Raw genomic sequence first — 17,106 nt, 5'->3', positions numbered from 1 at the left:
TAGAGGGACAAGCGCTATTGGAACAACTATTTGCAACGGGTGTTATATACCTGTTGCCCCCCAAAAAAACTGATTGAGGGCTGTGATATAACTTCTTCCACAAAATACTGATTGAGGGCTGCGATATACCTGTTGCCCCAAATAAACAGGGTGTTGTGATATAACTGTTGTGGCAAAAAAATAATTGAGGGGTGTGATATACCTGCTTCCACAAATACTGCTCTTCTCTAGGAACTTAAGAACAGGGTCATTTTGAAAATGACAGGCAGAGTAAGAGGCAGGCCGTTCCGCAGGGGTGGTAGGGGTCGAGCAGGTGCACCAGGCCTGAGCCTAAGTGGGAAGTTGGAGAAGGCACCTGTGATTATTTCAAAGGGCGCACTAGAGTTGGTTGAGTGGCTCACTCACCCTTCCGCTTATGCACCCTCCTCATCCTCTGTATCTGCACCCTCCTCACTCTCTGCTATGTGCACCCCCCAAATACACCACCACCATAGCCCTTCCACTTGAGTCAGAGGAATTATTTTCCTCTGCCAAATACCCCGGGGGTCCAGGATGTCTTGCGGCAGGCCAGGAAAGTCTCTGGCCATTTTGGAAGATCTTACACGGCCATGCTGACGTTCAGACGTCTGATTTGTGACAGCCCGACACACTGGAACTCTACCATGTATATGCTTGATAGGCTGCTCCAGCAGCAACATGCCATTAACGACTACCTGTATGAACTCTGCAGCAGGACATGTTCTGGGGAGCTTGGTTTCTTTTCAACGCACCAGTAGCTGCACATGCGCGATGCATGCAGACTTCTGCAACCATTTGATGAGATCACCAAACTGGCCAGTCGCAGCCAGGGTGCCATCAGTGACATTGTACCTTATGCCTTCTTTCTGGAGCGTGCATTACGTTGTGTCATTGATCAAGCCATCAAGGAGCAGGAGCTGGAAGATGAGGAAGTCGCAATGCTGAATGAATTCCCAGAGGGGCTACTCCATCTGAGACAAGTCAGCAGGAATCTGAAGAGGAGTCAGAGGAGGATGGTGCCAGGGGGGAAGAGGAGGAGTAAGAAGATCAGGCTTTGAGGGGGACTTTACATTTTTCGTGGATCCCTGGTGTTGTCCGTGGCTGGGGGAGGAGACCGAGGACGACATTCTTTTGGGCAATGAGCAGGAGCCAGGGCGCTTCCAATTCAGTGCAAATGGGGGCCTTCATGCTCCAGTGTTTGAAGAGGGACCCCGTATAAAAAGAATAAAGGTCAAGGATCAGTACTGGGTGGCAACGTACTTAGACCCCCGATACAAACTCAAAATGGCGGACATGTTACCAGCATCACAGAGTGCTGGCATATTGCAGCATTTCCAGGCCTTGCTGCGAGAGATGCTGCATTCTGCTGTTGCGGTCGCTGGCAGAGGAATTTCCACCCACAGCGAAAACAGGTGCTGGTACCAATCCTACCGCGCCTGCAAGAAGAGGGTGGTATGAAGATGTGTTGGTCACTTTGGATATGAGATCATTCTTGCAGCCAACCCATCGACAGCCGCCCTCCGGATCCAGCGCAGGAAACGCCTAGACCTACCGGTGTCTGACTACATCTAGTTAACGGCCGATGTGGATGCTCTGAGAAGCGAGGAACCCCTGGACTACTAAGTGTGGAGGCTTGACCTGTGGCCAGAGCTGGCACAATTTGCCATGGAACTCTTGGCTTGCCCCTCGTCCAGTGTCCTGTCCAAAAATGACGTCCTGCGCATTAAGGGGGATTGTGACTGATAAGCGCACTCGCCTAGCTCACGACTACCTCACATTTCTAAAAATTAATGAGGCATGGATCTCGGAGGAATTCAACACCTGTGACGACCACGTGTAAGTGAATTTCCTCATGCCAGCCCACACATATCCATCACCACCCAGAACAAAGAATTGTCCTTGTCTTATGTATGTACAGCGGCATAAAAGGCCTTTTATGTCCGGTGAATGCCTAATTTTTGGGTCCTGTACTGGTCTACAGTAAAAAAAAATTATCCAGTGACCGCCTAATGTACCTACAGCCACATCATCACAAGTTCTTTTCTGTCAGGTGAATGCCTCATTTTTGGGGCCTGTACTGGCTGACAGTATAATTTTTATCCAGTGACCGCCCTATGTACCTCTAGCCACATAATCACAAGTTCTTTTCTGTCAGGTCAATGCCTAATTTTTGGGGCCTGTACTCCAGTGACCTACAGTAAAATTTGTATACAGTGACCGCCTAATGTACCTCCAGCCACATCATCACAAGTTCTTTTCTGTGAGGTGAATGTCTAATTTTTGGGGCCTGTACTGTCACGGATGTAATAGGGGAGAACTCCAAAAGACAAAAAGAAGGAAGGGTAAAGACACTAGGCCACACCGCTAGGGAAGGAAAAGTCTCACCACCTATAAAACCCTTCTCCTGGCCATAACTCCTATCCATATGTGCACCTCTCGATGGTAGAGATGCCCATACACAGGAACCTAGAAAACCCTGGTGACCCTCGGATGCCCTAAAGGTAATGACAGGGCAAAGACAACCTGTTTCTTCCCTGGTGAAGGAACTAGCGTCTCGCTGAAGCCTAGTAAACTACCGGGGGGGGGGGGGGATACAAAACACAACAAGCGGAACACTTAACTTCTGAGGATGATGGATGAACAGGACTACAACACGAACCACACTCCAGCTCTTCCAAAACCAAATGAAGCTATCCAGAGCAAGGAGTGATGGGTAAAGTTAGACTAAATAGGGATGGGTAAAGGTCACATGATCCACACCTGAACAGGAGGTGTGGGCATACCAGCAACACACAGACAAAGTGAAACAAAAAGAGGCTGTCAGATCACTAATGTGCAAATAATCTTTCAGACCTTCTAAGACCTGTCACAGGAGTGACATGTACTGGCCGACAGTAAAATTTTTAGCCAGTGACCACCTAATGTACCTCCAGCCACATAATCACAAGTTCTTCTCTGTCAGGTGAATGCCTAATTTTTGTGGCCTGTACTCCTGTGGCCTAAAATAAAAAATTTCTAGGCTCCAGCAGGGCACATTTTAGAGAGTTTTCCTTTAAGACGCATAAAAATGGCCTCTGATTAAAATACATATTTTTGGTGGGAATTTTTGCCAATGATCCCCCTCTGGTATGTCACTGTCCATGTTGTGGGACTATTTGTGCAGTAAGTATTTGGTGGCTTCAAATAGGACCTGAAGGTTTTTCAGGTTCGCCTGACATTAAATTCAATGGGGCCCTCCGCGAATGCGTGGTTCTCGAGCAATTAAACGCGAACCTGCATTCGCGTTCGCGAACTGTCCCGACCAATGTTTGTCTATCCCTACCAGGGTATACAGCCTCTATATAGATCCGTATCATCCAATGGAAGCGGAGATATGGCCACTCACATTCAATACCAAATGACTGAGCAGTTCTTTCTGTTAACATTCCTCCTAACCTCCCTATGCCCATGCAACTAGGGTTTGGCTGAGTGTGCATATGCTCTTAATGGGGAGAGGGGAGTAATTTGAAATTTAAAGGCTATGAACAGACAATCGGAGTAAATTGTGTTATTATTGCATTTTACAAATTTTGGGCTAAAACAATTTTTTTTCTGTTTCAGTCTTTATTTAAAAAAGGTTCAATTTTATTTTATTTTTTTGTTCTACAGGGTTAGAGTGAAACTTATCTGCAGATTATCTTGCTTTTAGTTTCACACTGAACCTGTCACTTGATGGCTCAATGTATAGCTCTTATCTATAGCTCCTAAACACTTATCATAGCTCAATTTATATCAAACTACGCATGTGGTTTACATGAGTGTTTAGGAGCTGTCAGGAGTTCATAGATAAGGGTTATACATTGAGCCATCAGGTGACAGGTTTAGTGTGAAACTGAAAGCAAGATGCTCTGTAGAACAAAAACAGTTGAAATCTTTTTAATAAAAGACAATTAAAAAAATGTTTTAACCCAAAATGAGCAAAAGCAATAATAATAAAAAAAATCCTTCCAAAGGTGTTGATAGATTTTAACAGGCCCAATCCATTCCCTGACATAGTCTGAACGAACGTCAGCTAAACATACAATGCATACAAGATGGTCAGCTGGGCCCACCAAGTTGTGTAGGGCTACCCTAAAAGGAACCTGTCACCGGGATTTTGTGTATAGAGCTGAGGACATGGGCTGCTAGATGGCCGCTAGCACATCCGCAATACCCAGTCCCCATAGCTCTGTGTGCTTTTATTGTGTAAAAAAAAAACACATTTGATACATATGCAAATTAACCTGAGATAAGTCCTGTCCTTGAGTCAGGGACAGGACTCATTTCAGGTTAATTTGCATATGTATCAAATCGTTTGTTTTTTACACAATAAAAGCACACAGAGCTATGGGGACTGGGTATTGCGGATGTGCTAGCGGCCATCTAGCAACCCATGTCCTCAGCTCTATACACAAAATCCCGGTGACAGGTTCCCTTTATGTTCCAATAAGTACCTTTCTTCCCAAAAAAGTTAAATAGCAAATGTAACTATGAATGTCTATAAATCTTGTATAACCAATTGCATAAAAGTCTGTAACCACACATAAATTTAACAGTTTGTATTGTAGAAATAACAAAGTCTATAGAAGAACACATAGTACCTTAACAAATGTGTGTAAAGAAACAAAGAACGGTGAATAATGGATAGTTTTGGGTGGGCTACATGTAGCTGCCTTCACTTTTCACACACTATGAAAGATGTATATTGTGTACAATTGTTTCAAAACCTGAGTTTCTTTTGTCCCTATACCAAAAAGAAAAAAAAAAAAAACCTATGACAGTTTCACAAAACAGGAAATTTTAACTTGGCAGCAAGACGTAGCCGAAACAAAAGGCTTTTTAATAGTCAAGTCTAGTTTGGGAAGTAAGAAAATGTACATTGCTTTACTCTATTCTTTTTAATTTCTTTACTAAACTGAAAACTTTACCATGACAAAGTTGTCCATCTAGTGTATCAGCCCCTGACAGCCGCTGAAATCCCACTTTATGGTGAACTGTTATCCCGAGGGCCGCTTAAGAACCTGCGGTTCCATTTGATAGTCATATTAATGCTGAACCCAGTGATGCTCTACCTAATCCCCATAAAGTCACTAAATCGGAATATTCCTTCTTGATCATGAACCTCACTTCTACACACCTGCATTCGAGTCAAGGGAATTCCAAATTTCATTGTGGTTGCCATGACAACCACTTATCCATGCATGCATGCCAAGGTGTGGATGCCATCTGTTGAGCTGCGGGTTGCAGCACAATGATTATTACTGCGTGACATAGGTTATGTTGCCATACAATATTTATGAGTAGTAGTTTGCAGGATGATGACCCATTTTTTTTTTATATGGCTCCATTCTACTGGAGATTACTAGCTATCAAGACTAATATTTATACTACAGGTATTATCTTCTCCTCTGCATAAAAAAAAAAAAAAAAAGACTGGGGTTCCGACGGCCATGTCCACTGGAAAGGCACACTACCGGAAGTGAGGAAAGATCCTGGTGAGCTCTTGGTGGGAACAGAGGGGCATTAGAGGGTGCAGACTGCCGGCATAACCTATTATTATTTTTTCATTTTTTATGATATGGTTCCACAATGGTTTTTCATGCAAAAGCAGTAGGAATGCCGCAAGACATTCATGTTCTAAGAATCTTTTTAGGACACATGAATGCCCTATACCCCTGGAAGCATACTTTGGAGTTCTGAGATGAGCAGGGAATAAAGCAGAGAATAAAAGGACCTCCATCTATTATACACCACTAAACATCTTGGTTACCTCCTCCCTATACCAATAGAGGCGCAAACATTTGACAGCGACTAAAACAAATCCCATATAATTCCAATGTATTAACAGAGAATATACCTTACTTATACATTTATTAGTTATGTTCGTAAAGTTCTGAAATAGTAAATGTCTATATATAAAATATACCTGTCTTAACTGGAGATATAAGGGCATAACTTAGTTGATATCTCAATGCTGCTGAGTGACATACCCCAAACCATTTTCTTCAAATAAAATATGTCCCTCCGGAATCCAGTTCAAAACTTAAATGATTGAAAGATTTATTACCCCACAAAGGGATTACCAAAATATACCCTTGAATCCCATAAAAAAACTGAAAATTGGTGTAATGGGTGTGCGTCCTTTTACACAATCAAAAAAATGTATGTGGGGGTAGGACGCTAAAACAAAATAATGAATACTTTATTAATTTGTCTTGTTAAAATATAGGGGTATCTACCCAACACTGCAAAAAAGCAGCAAATTAGTGAAGATTTATTTGCTGCTTTTTTGCAGTGTTGGGTAGATACCCCTTGAATCCCATAACCCATATACTGTGCAACAAAAAAATGAATACTGACTTTCCTAAACCTCTTAAGGGAAAACTGACTCCCCTCTTACAGTTTGAGAAGGGTTACTTTAGCCCCCCCCCCCAAAAAAAAGTGTAGTGACCAGGCCACAGGGGCATACTTGAATTTGGGTGGCTGATGGTGGAAGTATTTACTATACTCAAGGTTCTGAAGCTCCCTGGCCCGGAGTGCAGTGATGGGAAGGGTACACCTGTTTTCCCTACAGGGCACTCTCCAGTTCTAAAGTTCTCCTGCCTGATAATGGAGGAGGTATCCTTGGTGATGAAGGTTTTGAGGTTCAAGTGAGGGTCTCGGTTGTTGTGACGCCAACACTTTAGAGTGTAATAGTAGTGTAGAAAGCAATGATGAGACATATGTACAGCAGAACAGTTCTTTGTGTATCCATGCATCAGAGACTAGACACATGCTTTAGAGACTATATGTCCTTTTCAGACAAGTTATCTCTACTGTACTTGCTCCACACAGCTCCTTTCATCTGGTGTGATTTTCCTAGTTTTTCTGGCCCTATTCTGGGTGGTATGGGGTCCAGGATGAGCTTAGCTGTTAGCTCCTACATATGTGAATCTGTTTTCTTTGCTGTCCATTCACTTATTGCTTCAAACTGGCCAGACTGACTAACTAGAATTGACTAGTATGTTATTTCCTACTCTATATATGGAGGGTGACACCAGCCGCATCCACTGAGGGCTATGAATATGACCTTTAATACCTAATGCATTCAAAATACAGTTAATACATGTTTTACACATAAATTAATAATTTTTCATTTTGCAGTGTATTGAGACTCTGCAACAGGATGCTGCATTCACCCCTTCTTTAAGAAAAGTCATCCTTGGCATCTTTTGACTCATGGTCTCTAAATTTCCTAAAGAAAAATGGCCTAACACCTGCAAGCAACCATATGTATAGTATGACCATGACTTTTCAATAACCTCATATATTTCCGCTCTTGACTGCTACAAAGAGAAAATGGTTTTGCATAACACAATACCTTGTGCATACAAAATACAGTAAATACATGTTTTTCACTGTAATATATTATTTTGCACTTTGCAGTGAACTGGAGCAGGACACTGCCGAAGTACTCTGAATATATGTTTACACAATTTGACTCTCAGAGGAAAAAAAAGTGTTTAATTTCAGCCAAAAGAAATTATAGAAAACATAATAGTAAGCCTCACTATAAAGATGTGGGAGTCCCACTGCCTTTCCATATTAGATCCAAAATCAAAGCATCAAAAGACTCTACCATCAAAAATAGTTTATGACATTAACAGCCCATCTGTGAATATTCTGTATAATTTGTTTTACAGTCAACTCATGTGTTCTACTTCCTGTCCTGGCTCTTTAAAGGGGATATCCCATGATTAATGTAAACATTTAAATCAGACATCATATATAACATGACAATCTCTTTCCAACAAAGCTAGAACCAGCCCTGTACCTCACATGGATCCAGAGATCTCCCCATTCATTGCTCTGCTAGATTTATATCAAGCTGGCAGCTCAGGGGGATGTGTCTTTTCTGCTGCAGCTCAGGGGCGTGTCCATGTTCTCCCTATCACAACACAGGAAACAGTTGAAGGATGAAACTGAGCATGTGCAGCCATCTCAGTGAGCAGGACAAAGAAATAATAAAATAAAATAAAAACTGTTTGTGGCACTATATAGATACATTTTATTGAATAAATCAATGGATATGCAAAATTTTTAATTGCCTTCAATTACAAAAGAATTCAGATCCAGGCGCTGGTTTAAAAACTAAAATATTTGAGCTCAGCAAACAGCTGTAGGGTGAGTTCACATCAATGTTATGGATTCCGTTATTGCCTTTAAGAGGCATTCCGTTTTGATCCGTCATAATAGAAGTCTTTGGGCAGCATAACGGATCCCTCTGGTTTCTGTTATGCAAGACGTAAAACAAAGTAGAAAACAAAGTCGACAGGACTTTTTTTGCGTTTTGCATAACGGAAACCAGGACGGATCTGTTATGCTGCCCATAGACTTGTTTTATAAAGGATCAAAACAAAATGCCTCTTAAAGGTTTCCGTTTTCACTTCCATCCTATAGATTCTGTTATTTTCCGAAAACAATAACGGAATCCATAACTGTGATGTGAACTCACCCTAATTTGACTTCTTCAGTCTAACCATCACTTCAACCACATAGAGCCCACCTTTAGTCACTTAATTTGAGATCACACATTACACTAATCAATATAATGCTTCTGTATGAATCTCTTTATCTAGGCCTATCAACAAAACAAACAAACTGTCATATTTGTAATCCCAATTCTATACCTACTGTTATCATGAGTATTACCCTTCAGATAACATCTTCCTCTCACAGCAGCAGTAAAATAACAGTGGACTACCAACCTATATAGGAGGTCTGACCGGTACAAAAGGACAGTATGTTGTACTTCATTTTTAATGGCATGGTAGTGCCAAAATGAAAAAGAAAAATAGCCAAAACTTTAAAAAAAGTATTGTATTTAAAAATGTAATATAAATTTGTGCTAAAAGTGTCCCTTTAAGTAATTTTGGGGTGGTTCTGTTAGCACAGAAAAGTAATTCATGAAGCAGTATAGCAATTTTGATTAAGGCGACCATACTGAAGTCATTTCCAGTTCTTAATCTTTTCTCTTAAAGGGGTTTTCTAGGAATGATTTAAAATGGCTGCCAGCAACCTATCCTAGAATGTGTGCAGGACTGGTAGCCTAAGGGTCTCGCTACACATTGTGCTCTTGCATATACTACATATTAGTTTTTTTTCCTGTCAGGCTGCTCAGCCATAATGGCATATCATAGGCAGGATCAGATCATTATAATCAATTGTAGAGCAGTGTAGTGAAACCCCATCCCCTCATCTTCCCAGGCAGCTCTGTAAGTGGAGGCAACCAGTCCTATTCATGTTCAAGGGCATGTTCAATTCCCTGTGGCCATTTTTTATCATTCCCTAGAACCTATTTGATCTATGGATAAGACAAACTACATTCAATTAAATATAGTCATCGACTTTCCAACACACACCACTCCCAGAAATGATAAAGTAGCATTATCTTTGATGGTCTGCAGGAGAGGTCCAGGGGACAGGAGACTGGAATAGAGATGGACAAAGATTGATGTCTGCCAGTTAATTGCTAATTATGAAATTAAATTTAGTCTGTCACTAGGACAGATTCAGTCAGGGGTGAAGCTAGGGAGGACAATTGGGGCATGTGCCCTGGGTGCTGCCTGCCAAGGGGGCAATAACAAGCTTTTTTTTTGCCTGTGCCAGTTTAAATATATGATGAGAACAGCAAACTGAACCCTTGCTCCAGTTGTAAGAAAGCCTACCTATGGCTCTGCATCCAGTAGTATGAGCCAGAGTGTGCTTATTTCATGCCACCTAGTATGTTGGAGGGCTGGTGCCAAAAAACTTCACTAAGTTCTGATTCAAGAGAGAGAAAGAAAGAGAGAAACTGTTCAATCTGTGTGTGTTTTTTCCATAAAGGAAAGATAATTTTCATACAGTTGGGCTTCTGGGAAATATATTCAAATTAGCTTTTCTTCCAAACAGAAAAGAACACTAAGCCTATCTGATGTCAATAAAAGTAATATATACTAATTTGCATATATTTTCCCCAGAAGCACAGAACAGTGTTGACTGGACTACTACACTCCTCATGCATATTAGGTGGTCTCCCTAATAATAAAGAGTGGCCCCCAAGACCTTGACAAAGGCCACTCAACCAGAGTAATTTTCTGTTGGTATGCTCAAATTTGTTGTCTTTTTGCAAAAATAACTGACTTGCTTTTCTTATTCAGAGAATTGCAAAATGGAGATATTAAGTACTCTTGTCCTTTTGGAAGGAGAATTGGCTTTCATGTCATATAGTCACCTAAAACAAGTCACAAGAAATTTAGGTTTGTTAGTATCTGAATTTTAGAGTATTTTCAGGACAAATTCCCTAATCAGTAGAATTAATTTGCTCATCTGTAGAAGAAAACCATCTGCAGGCAACTGCAACCGCCATCTACAGATGGGTGTCTCTTTCTTTTGGAGGATTCTCTAGTTTGGTTCATATAACAGAGTCTTCATAATTCTGGAGGAGAACTAATCTGCCTGCACCTTTGAGTGATGACTGAATCTACTTATAGTAGTGCTAAACAAACCCTATATATACAGTCCTGATCAAAAGTTTAAGACCACTTGAAAAATGGCAAAAAATCATATTTAGCATGGCTGGATCTTAACAAGGTTCCAAGTAGAGCTTCAACATGCAACAAGAAGAAATGGGAGTGAGACAAAACATTTTTTGAGCATTCAATTTAATGAAAACAACGAGTAAACTGAAACAGGCTGTTTTTCAGCTGATCAAAAGTTTAGGACCACACCTCCAAAAAAAACTAAACCCCCCCAAAACAGAAATCCAACTTCCAAACATGAACTCAGTAATGAGTAGCTCCGCCGTTATTGTTTATCACTTCAAAAATTCGTTTCGGCATGCTTGATGCAAGCGTTTCCATGAGGTGAGTGGGAACATTTCTCCAAGTGGTGATGACGGCCGCACGAAGGCCATCTACTGTCTGGAACTGTTGTCCATTTTTGTAAACTTCCCTTGCCATCCATCCCCAAAGGTTCTCAATTGGATTTAGATCAGGGGAACACACAGGATGGGCCAAAAGAGTGATGTTATTCTCCTGGAAGAAGTCCCTTGTCCTGCGGGCATTGCGAACTGTAGCGTTGTCCTGTTGAAAAACCAAGTCGTTACCACGCAGACGAGGGCCCTCAGTCATGAGGAATGCTCTCTGCAACATCTGGACATAGCCAGCAGCCGTTTGACACCCCTGCACTTCCTGAAGCTCCATTGTTCCACTGAAGGAAAAAGCACCCCAGACCATTATGGCGCCCCCTCCACTGTGGCGCATAGAAAACATCTCAGGTGGGATCTGCTTGTCATGCCAGTAACGTCGGAAACCATCAGGACCATCAAGGTTAAATTTTTTCTCATCAGAGAATAAAACTTTCTTCCCCCTTTGAATGTCCCATGTCTGGTGCTCTCTTGCAAAGTCCAAACGAGCAGTTCTATGGCGTTCAAGGAGACGAGGTCTTTGAATAAGTTTTTTGTTTTTGAAACCCTTCAGTCTCAGATGCTGTCTGATGGTTATGGGGCTGCAGTCAGCACCAGTAAGGGCCTTAATTTGGGTCGAGGATCGTCCAGTGTCTTGACGGACAGCCAATTGGATCCTCCGGCTCAGTGCTGATGAAATTTTTTTGGATCTTCCACTTGACATTTTTGTTCCATAACCCTCAGGATCATTTAAGAAATTCCAAATGGCTGTCTTACTGCTTATGCAGTTCAACAACCCGACCACGTTCAAAAAGGGAGAGTTTTTTTGCCTTTGCCATCACAAAGTGTGACTACCTGACAGAAAATGACAATGAATCTACATCTTTGTACAGATTTGGCCTTTTAAAGGCATGTGGTCCTAAAATTTTGATCAGCTAAAAAACAGCCTGTTTCAGTTTAATCGTTATTTTCAATTAATTGAATGCTCAAAAAATGTTTTGTCTCACTCTCATTTCTTCTTGTTGCATGTTGAAGCTCTACTTGGAACCTTGTTGAGATCCAAAAATGTAAAATATGATTTTTCGCCATTTTTCAAGTGGTCTTAAACTTTTGATCAGGACTGTATATGTATATGTATAGTACATTTTTATATGTACGATATTTGTACAGATAAACCTGACATATGTCACTGTGTCTGGAAGCCATATTCAGATGTTGTGTTCCTATCTGACTCAGTAGAACTATGCACAGTGGGAAATCTCTAATTTCACACTGTACCTCTTTTCTCATTTGCATCTTATCAGTTCCCAGAGCCCATGTATGTGGCTCACGCGGTGCTTTTGATGTTAAGCCAGTGAATGAACTTTGTGGTACATAAATGTGCTTGAAAGGCCAGTTAGCTCTATCCATGAATGATTAAAACTCCAGAACAGACTCCGTACATCTGGCTTGAGATACCTGAGGCTCTCTAGTACATACTGTGACTTGTACCTCTGCAGATGCTATTGAGATGAGAGGTGCCCAAGAAGACTGAACATCTGACAGAAGACTGATACAGCCAATGTGACGTTCCTAATCCCTTCTAGATCTTGTGTTTTTCCGCTTTTGCTTTTTTGTTTTTTACTCCCTAAATTTCCAGAGACATAACTTCTTTATTTTTCCAGGTACGCCTCCTGCCACAAAGTGTGCACCCACACGTCCTACATCACATTGAAGCCATAACTCTGACCCCCTTTTCCCTACTCCTATCATGGACGTGTTGGATTCGTGAACACGGACAAAAATAGAGCATGCATCCGTGCTAAAAACACTGACCCACGGACCGCGCTAAAACACTGATGTCTGAATACACCCATTAAAATGAATGGGGACGTGTGCTATCCGAGGAGAACGCGTGAATGAGGCTTTATATTAACTATTAAATGGTGCTCACGGGAAAATACACACAAGTCTTTCTCCGCAGTGGAGAGACCCTTGTTAGTAATCCACATTTTCACATTTTTCTTCTTTTGGTTTATGGTGATTATGTGATAAATCTTAAACTTTTTTATTTTTTTACAAAATATGCAAATGTCAAAGACTTGCTGCTGTCGTTGCCACAGTAACTTCCTGGGATTTCTGCCAGGCTGGTTACTGATACATTGTATCATGTTGTTACATTATCAGTGTAATAAAACTATCAGCACAAAGGAAACTATGTAACAATGAAAATAAACATCTGAAAATGTCAGCATTTCTGGAAGCGAAAGAAGCAGACCTCTATTTTCTGCTTAGTAAATCTAATGTGTGAGTATGTAATGAGTGTCGCCCTCTATCCTCTATAAGTTACCATGATTTTTCTCAATTAGGCCTGAGCCATAGGGTCACGTTGGAGGGGCAATGGTTAATTCTGTGACCATGGAATCAAGCAAAAACTGTAACAAAATGCATCAAAATCAAAGTGACGTGGTGAGCTTCGTCATGGCATCCCCAAACCTAAAAATATTTAATACGGTCAAAGATGGTTGACCTGAGATTCATGGTGTGCTACAGGTGGACCCTAGTATATGGGCCCCATGCTCTCCGATACCTCATCACAGAGAACATTCTTTATCTATTTCTAATAATTTACCAATAATTGGGAGCCATCAATTTCAATATCTCTGATCCGAACATACTATTATTTAGACAGTAAAAACTTGCTTTTAAAGGGCATCTGTCAGCAGGATCAACCCTATTACACCAGGCATGATGTCTAGTAGGGATGATTAAAATCATCATTTTTCAGAAATAAATGTTTCAATAGGGTTGGCCAGTTTTCTATATTGATGACCTATTCTCAGGATAGGCAGGGGTCCGACACCACTGCCAATCAGCTGTTTGAAGAGAAGGTCACTCTGTGTTCTCTTCACTGTTTATCTGCTCGCCGTCGACTTTTTAGTAGTAAGCTGTTGTAATTGCAGCTCCTCCATCCATTTCACTTCAAAGGGAAGAAGCAGTTACAATTCTACCCGAATAGAAAGTGCATCACATATCTCAAAATTATCTCTCTCTCTCTCTCCCTCCCTCTAGATCTTTCCCTCTGTGCCTCTCTCTCCCCCTCACCTCCTATCCCTTTTTTTCTCCCTGAACCCCAATCCCTCTCCCCTCTCCTTCTCTCCCTCCCTCCCTCCCTCACTCTCTCCCTCTCTCTCCCCCTCACCCCCTCTCCCTCTCTTCACCTCTCTCTCTCACCCTCACCTCCTCTCTCTCCCTCCCTCTCTTTTTCTCTCTCTCTCTCCCCTCTCTCTCTCCCTCCCTCCCCCTCCTTACCTCTCCCTCTCTCCCTTTCTCCCCCTCTATGTCCCTCCCTCCCTCTTCCTCTCTCCCCCTCACCCCCTCTCTCTCTCTTACTCTCTCCCACTCTCTCTCCCCCCTATGTCCCCCTCTCTGTCCCTCCCTCCCTCTCTTACCCCCTCCCTCTCTCCCCCTCTCTTTCTCTCTCCCCCTCTCTTTCTCTCTCCCCCTCTCTCTCTCCCCCTCTGTCCCCCTCTCTGTCCCTCCCTCCCTCATCCTTTCTCACCCCCTCTCCCTCTCTTACCCCCTCTATCTCTCCCCCTCTCTCTTCCTCCCTCTTCCTCTCTCCCGCTCACCACCTCTCCTTCTCTTACCTCCTCTCTCTCTCCCCCTCTCTCTATTTCCCCCTCTCCCTCTCTCTCTTTCTCTCTCTATCTCTCTCTCCCTCCCTCTTCCTCTCTCACCCCCTCTCCCTCTCTCCCCCTCTATTACTCTCTCCCCCTCTCTCTCTCCCCTCTCTGTCCGTCCCTCCCTCATCCTTTCTCACCCCCCCTCCCTCTCTTACCCCCTCTATCTCTCCCCCTCTCTCTTCCTCACTCTTCCTCTCTCCCGCTCACCACCTCTCCTTCTCTTACCTCCTCTCTCTCTCCCCCTCTCTCTATTTTCCCCTCTCCCTCTCTCTTTCTCCCTCTATCTCTCTCTCCCTCCTTCTTCCTATCTCCCCCTCACCACCTCTCCCTCTCTCTCCCCCTCCTCTTTCTTTCTTTCTTTCTTTCTCAAAAAGTTTTACCCAACAAATATGAAGAAATTCTGATTTTACCAAATAAGATTTTTTTTTGCAAACATTTCAGTCAAATTTGGAGTCTAACGAATCAATTTGCTCATCTCTAGTTGGTTACTTCTGTTGTATCTTTAGTAACTGCTTATCCTTCGCAGCACATCCCACTAAACATATTATATATAGAAACCTACTCTAAAAGTAAATGGCAACAGTTCACATTTAGACAAGTTAATTTAGCTGATTTACATGTTAAATACATTTCCCATTAAAGAGACGCAGTCTTATATTTTCCCATTTCCCCCCCCTTTAGCTCCGGAAGGCGGTAATGGACCATATCTCAGATTCTTTCTTGGAGACAAATGTTCCCCTGCTGGTTCTTATTGAAGCTGCAAAGAGTGGTAACGAGAAGGAAGTAAAAGAATATGCCCAAGTGTTTCGGGAACATGCCAACAAATTGGTTGAGGTAAGCCTTTGTTTTACATCAAAAGATTACCTTTCATGTATCTTGTACGGTATTAAGGCGGCAGACGGTTTTAATGTGGTGATAATGAGAGGCGCCAAGTTAACTTTCAACTTACTCCATTGTTCTAGTAAAGACAAAGGAATGCTCTATTTATGTGTTGTAAATTATTGCCATTTTGGATACTTACACTAGAGATATACAGTATATTCGGCCTATTACGTTTTATTTGTACAGAAAACTTGCTCTTTGAACAAAGCAGTCCGTTCCTAGTTCCGCTATACGCTCGAGCATACCATCACAAACAGTGTATGAATTAGGGTATTATTATTTTATCATTTATCTCAGCAATTTGCTGAGTCTGTTTTCATTCTGGGAGTTGCAGCTTCTTTTAGCAGCCGGTGCGAGGGTCAGCTTGCTTGCCTGCCTGTATCTAAGGCTACTTTCACATCTGCGTTTTTGAGATTCAGCAAAGGAGCCTAAAACCTAAAAAAAAACAGATCTGTTTCATTTAATACAGCACTATGCATCTGTTCCTTTCGTATGCTGTTCTATTAAATAAGAACGGAACAAACCGGATCCGACATTAAAATAATTGTAAGTCAATGGGTGATGGATCCGTTTTATTCGGTAAGGAAAAAAACGGATTCTGCACCATTGACTTACTTTGATTTTCATGCTGAATACGGTTTGTGCCATTTCTCAGAACCGGACACAAAACTGAGGCTTGCTGCGGTTTAGTGTCTGGTCACAAAAACGCAACAAAATGGAACTGTTGCATACTGATGCATCCTGATCAGTTTTGGCCCGGTTTTGTGATCCTCTGCCAGATCTCAAAACCAGAAAGCCAAAACGCTGCTGTGAAATTAGCTTAACCCTGTGTAAGCTGTAATGTATCCATAAGTGGAACCTATTTACTGCAGGACTCTTACTGGACTCCATATTTGATACAAAGTTGGAGAAAGAAAGAAGATGCATTATTTCTCTAATTTCAGAAAGACGTTCTTTCTGGGAGAAGCAGAAATGGGGGCTGTGGGGCTTGTGGCAGGCATTTCATTCATGCTACATCAGGATTGGCTAATTCAAAATAAATGACAAAGGAGAAGGGAGGAGTCAGGGAGTGTTGGGAGTTGTAGTTTCAAAACAGTAGGTGAACAGCAAGTTAGAGACTACTGTACTAAAAGGTAAGGCCAAAAAGAGACTTAAGGATAGATGTCTAAAATATTACAGTACTACTGTACGTGTAGGATGTTATTGTAGTGGAATAAGACTTTATAGAGGTTTTTCTGGGACCAAGTGGACCCACAAACGCTCCTTATACTCATATTCCCTATAGGAGAAAGCTTCTAACATACTGTACTGTGTCTCAAAGTTGTGTGGATTGGCTCTTTGGGAACCCACACGATGCTCCTGTTCAGAACATTCTGCTTCCACCAATGTTGGATCCTTTACAGGTTACTGGTTTAGACGATGGATGCGAAAATCACTTCCACTGTGAACGGGGACTGAACAGTACCTCTCCTTTGCACATGTGCAAACTTCTTAATCCACATCATCTGTGCCGGCGCCAGGGAGAGGGATAGTTCTAGCTCAGTCCACAGTAGAAATAATGTCCACATTCACCAACCAGACTAGAAACTGGGTAAAGGA

At 42.0% G+C, this 17,106-nt stretch overlaps 1 protein-coding gene across 6 annotated transcripts in view; it reads left to right on the top strand.

The window, feature by feature from the left end:
* Nucleotides 1-17,106, top strand: part of CTNNA2 (catenin alpha 2) — a 2,102,590-nt gene that overhangs the window by 1,491,705 nt on the left and 593,779 nt on the right. For all 6 annotated transcript variants that reach the window (XM_040419295.1, XM_040419296.1, XM_040419294.1 and 3 more), the window contains one exon: nt 15,307-15,459. In XM_040419295.1, the coding sequence (XP_040275229.1) occupies nt 15,307-15,459 (153 nt within the window). The remainder of the gene's footprint in view (nt 1-15,306; nt 15,460-17,106) is intronic.

This window comes from Bufo bufo, chromosome 2 (genome assembly GCF_905171765.1).
Source record: "Bufo bufo chromosome 2, aBufBuf1.1, whole genome shotgun sequence".
Lineage (NCBI taxonomy): Eukaryota > Metazoa > Chordata > Amphibia > Anura > Bufonidae > Bufo > Bufo bufo.
This window is presented reverse-complemented; position numbering and strand designations above follow the sequence as displayed.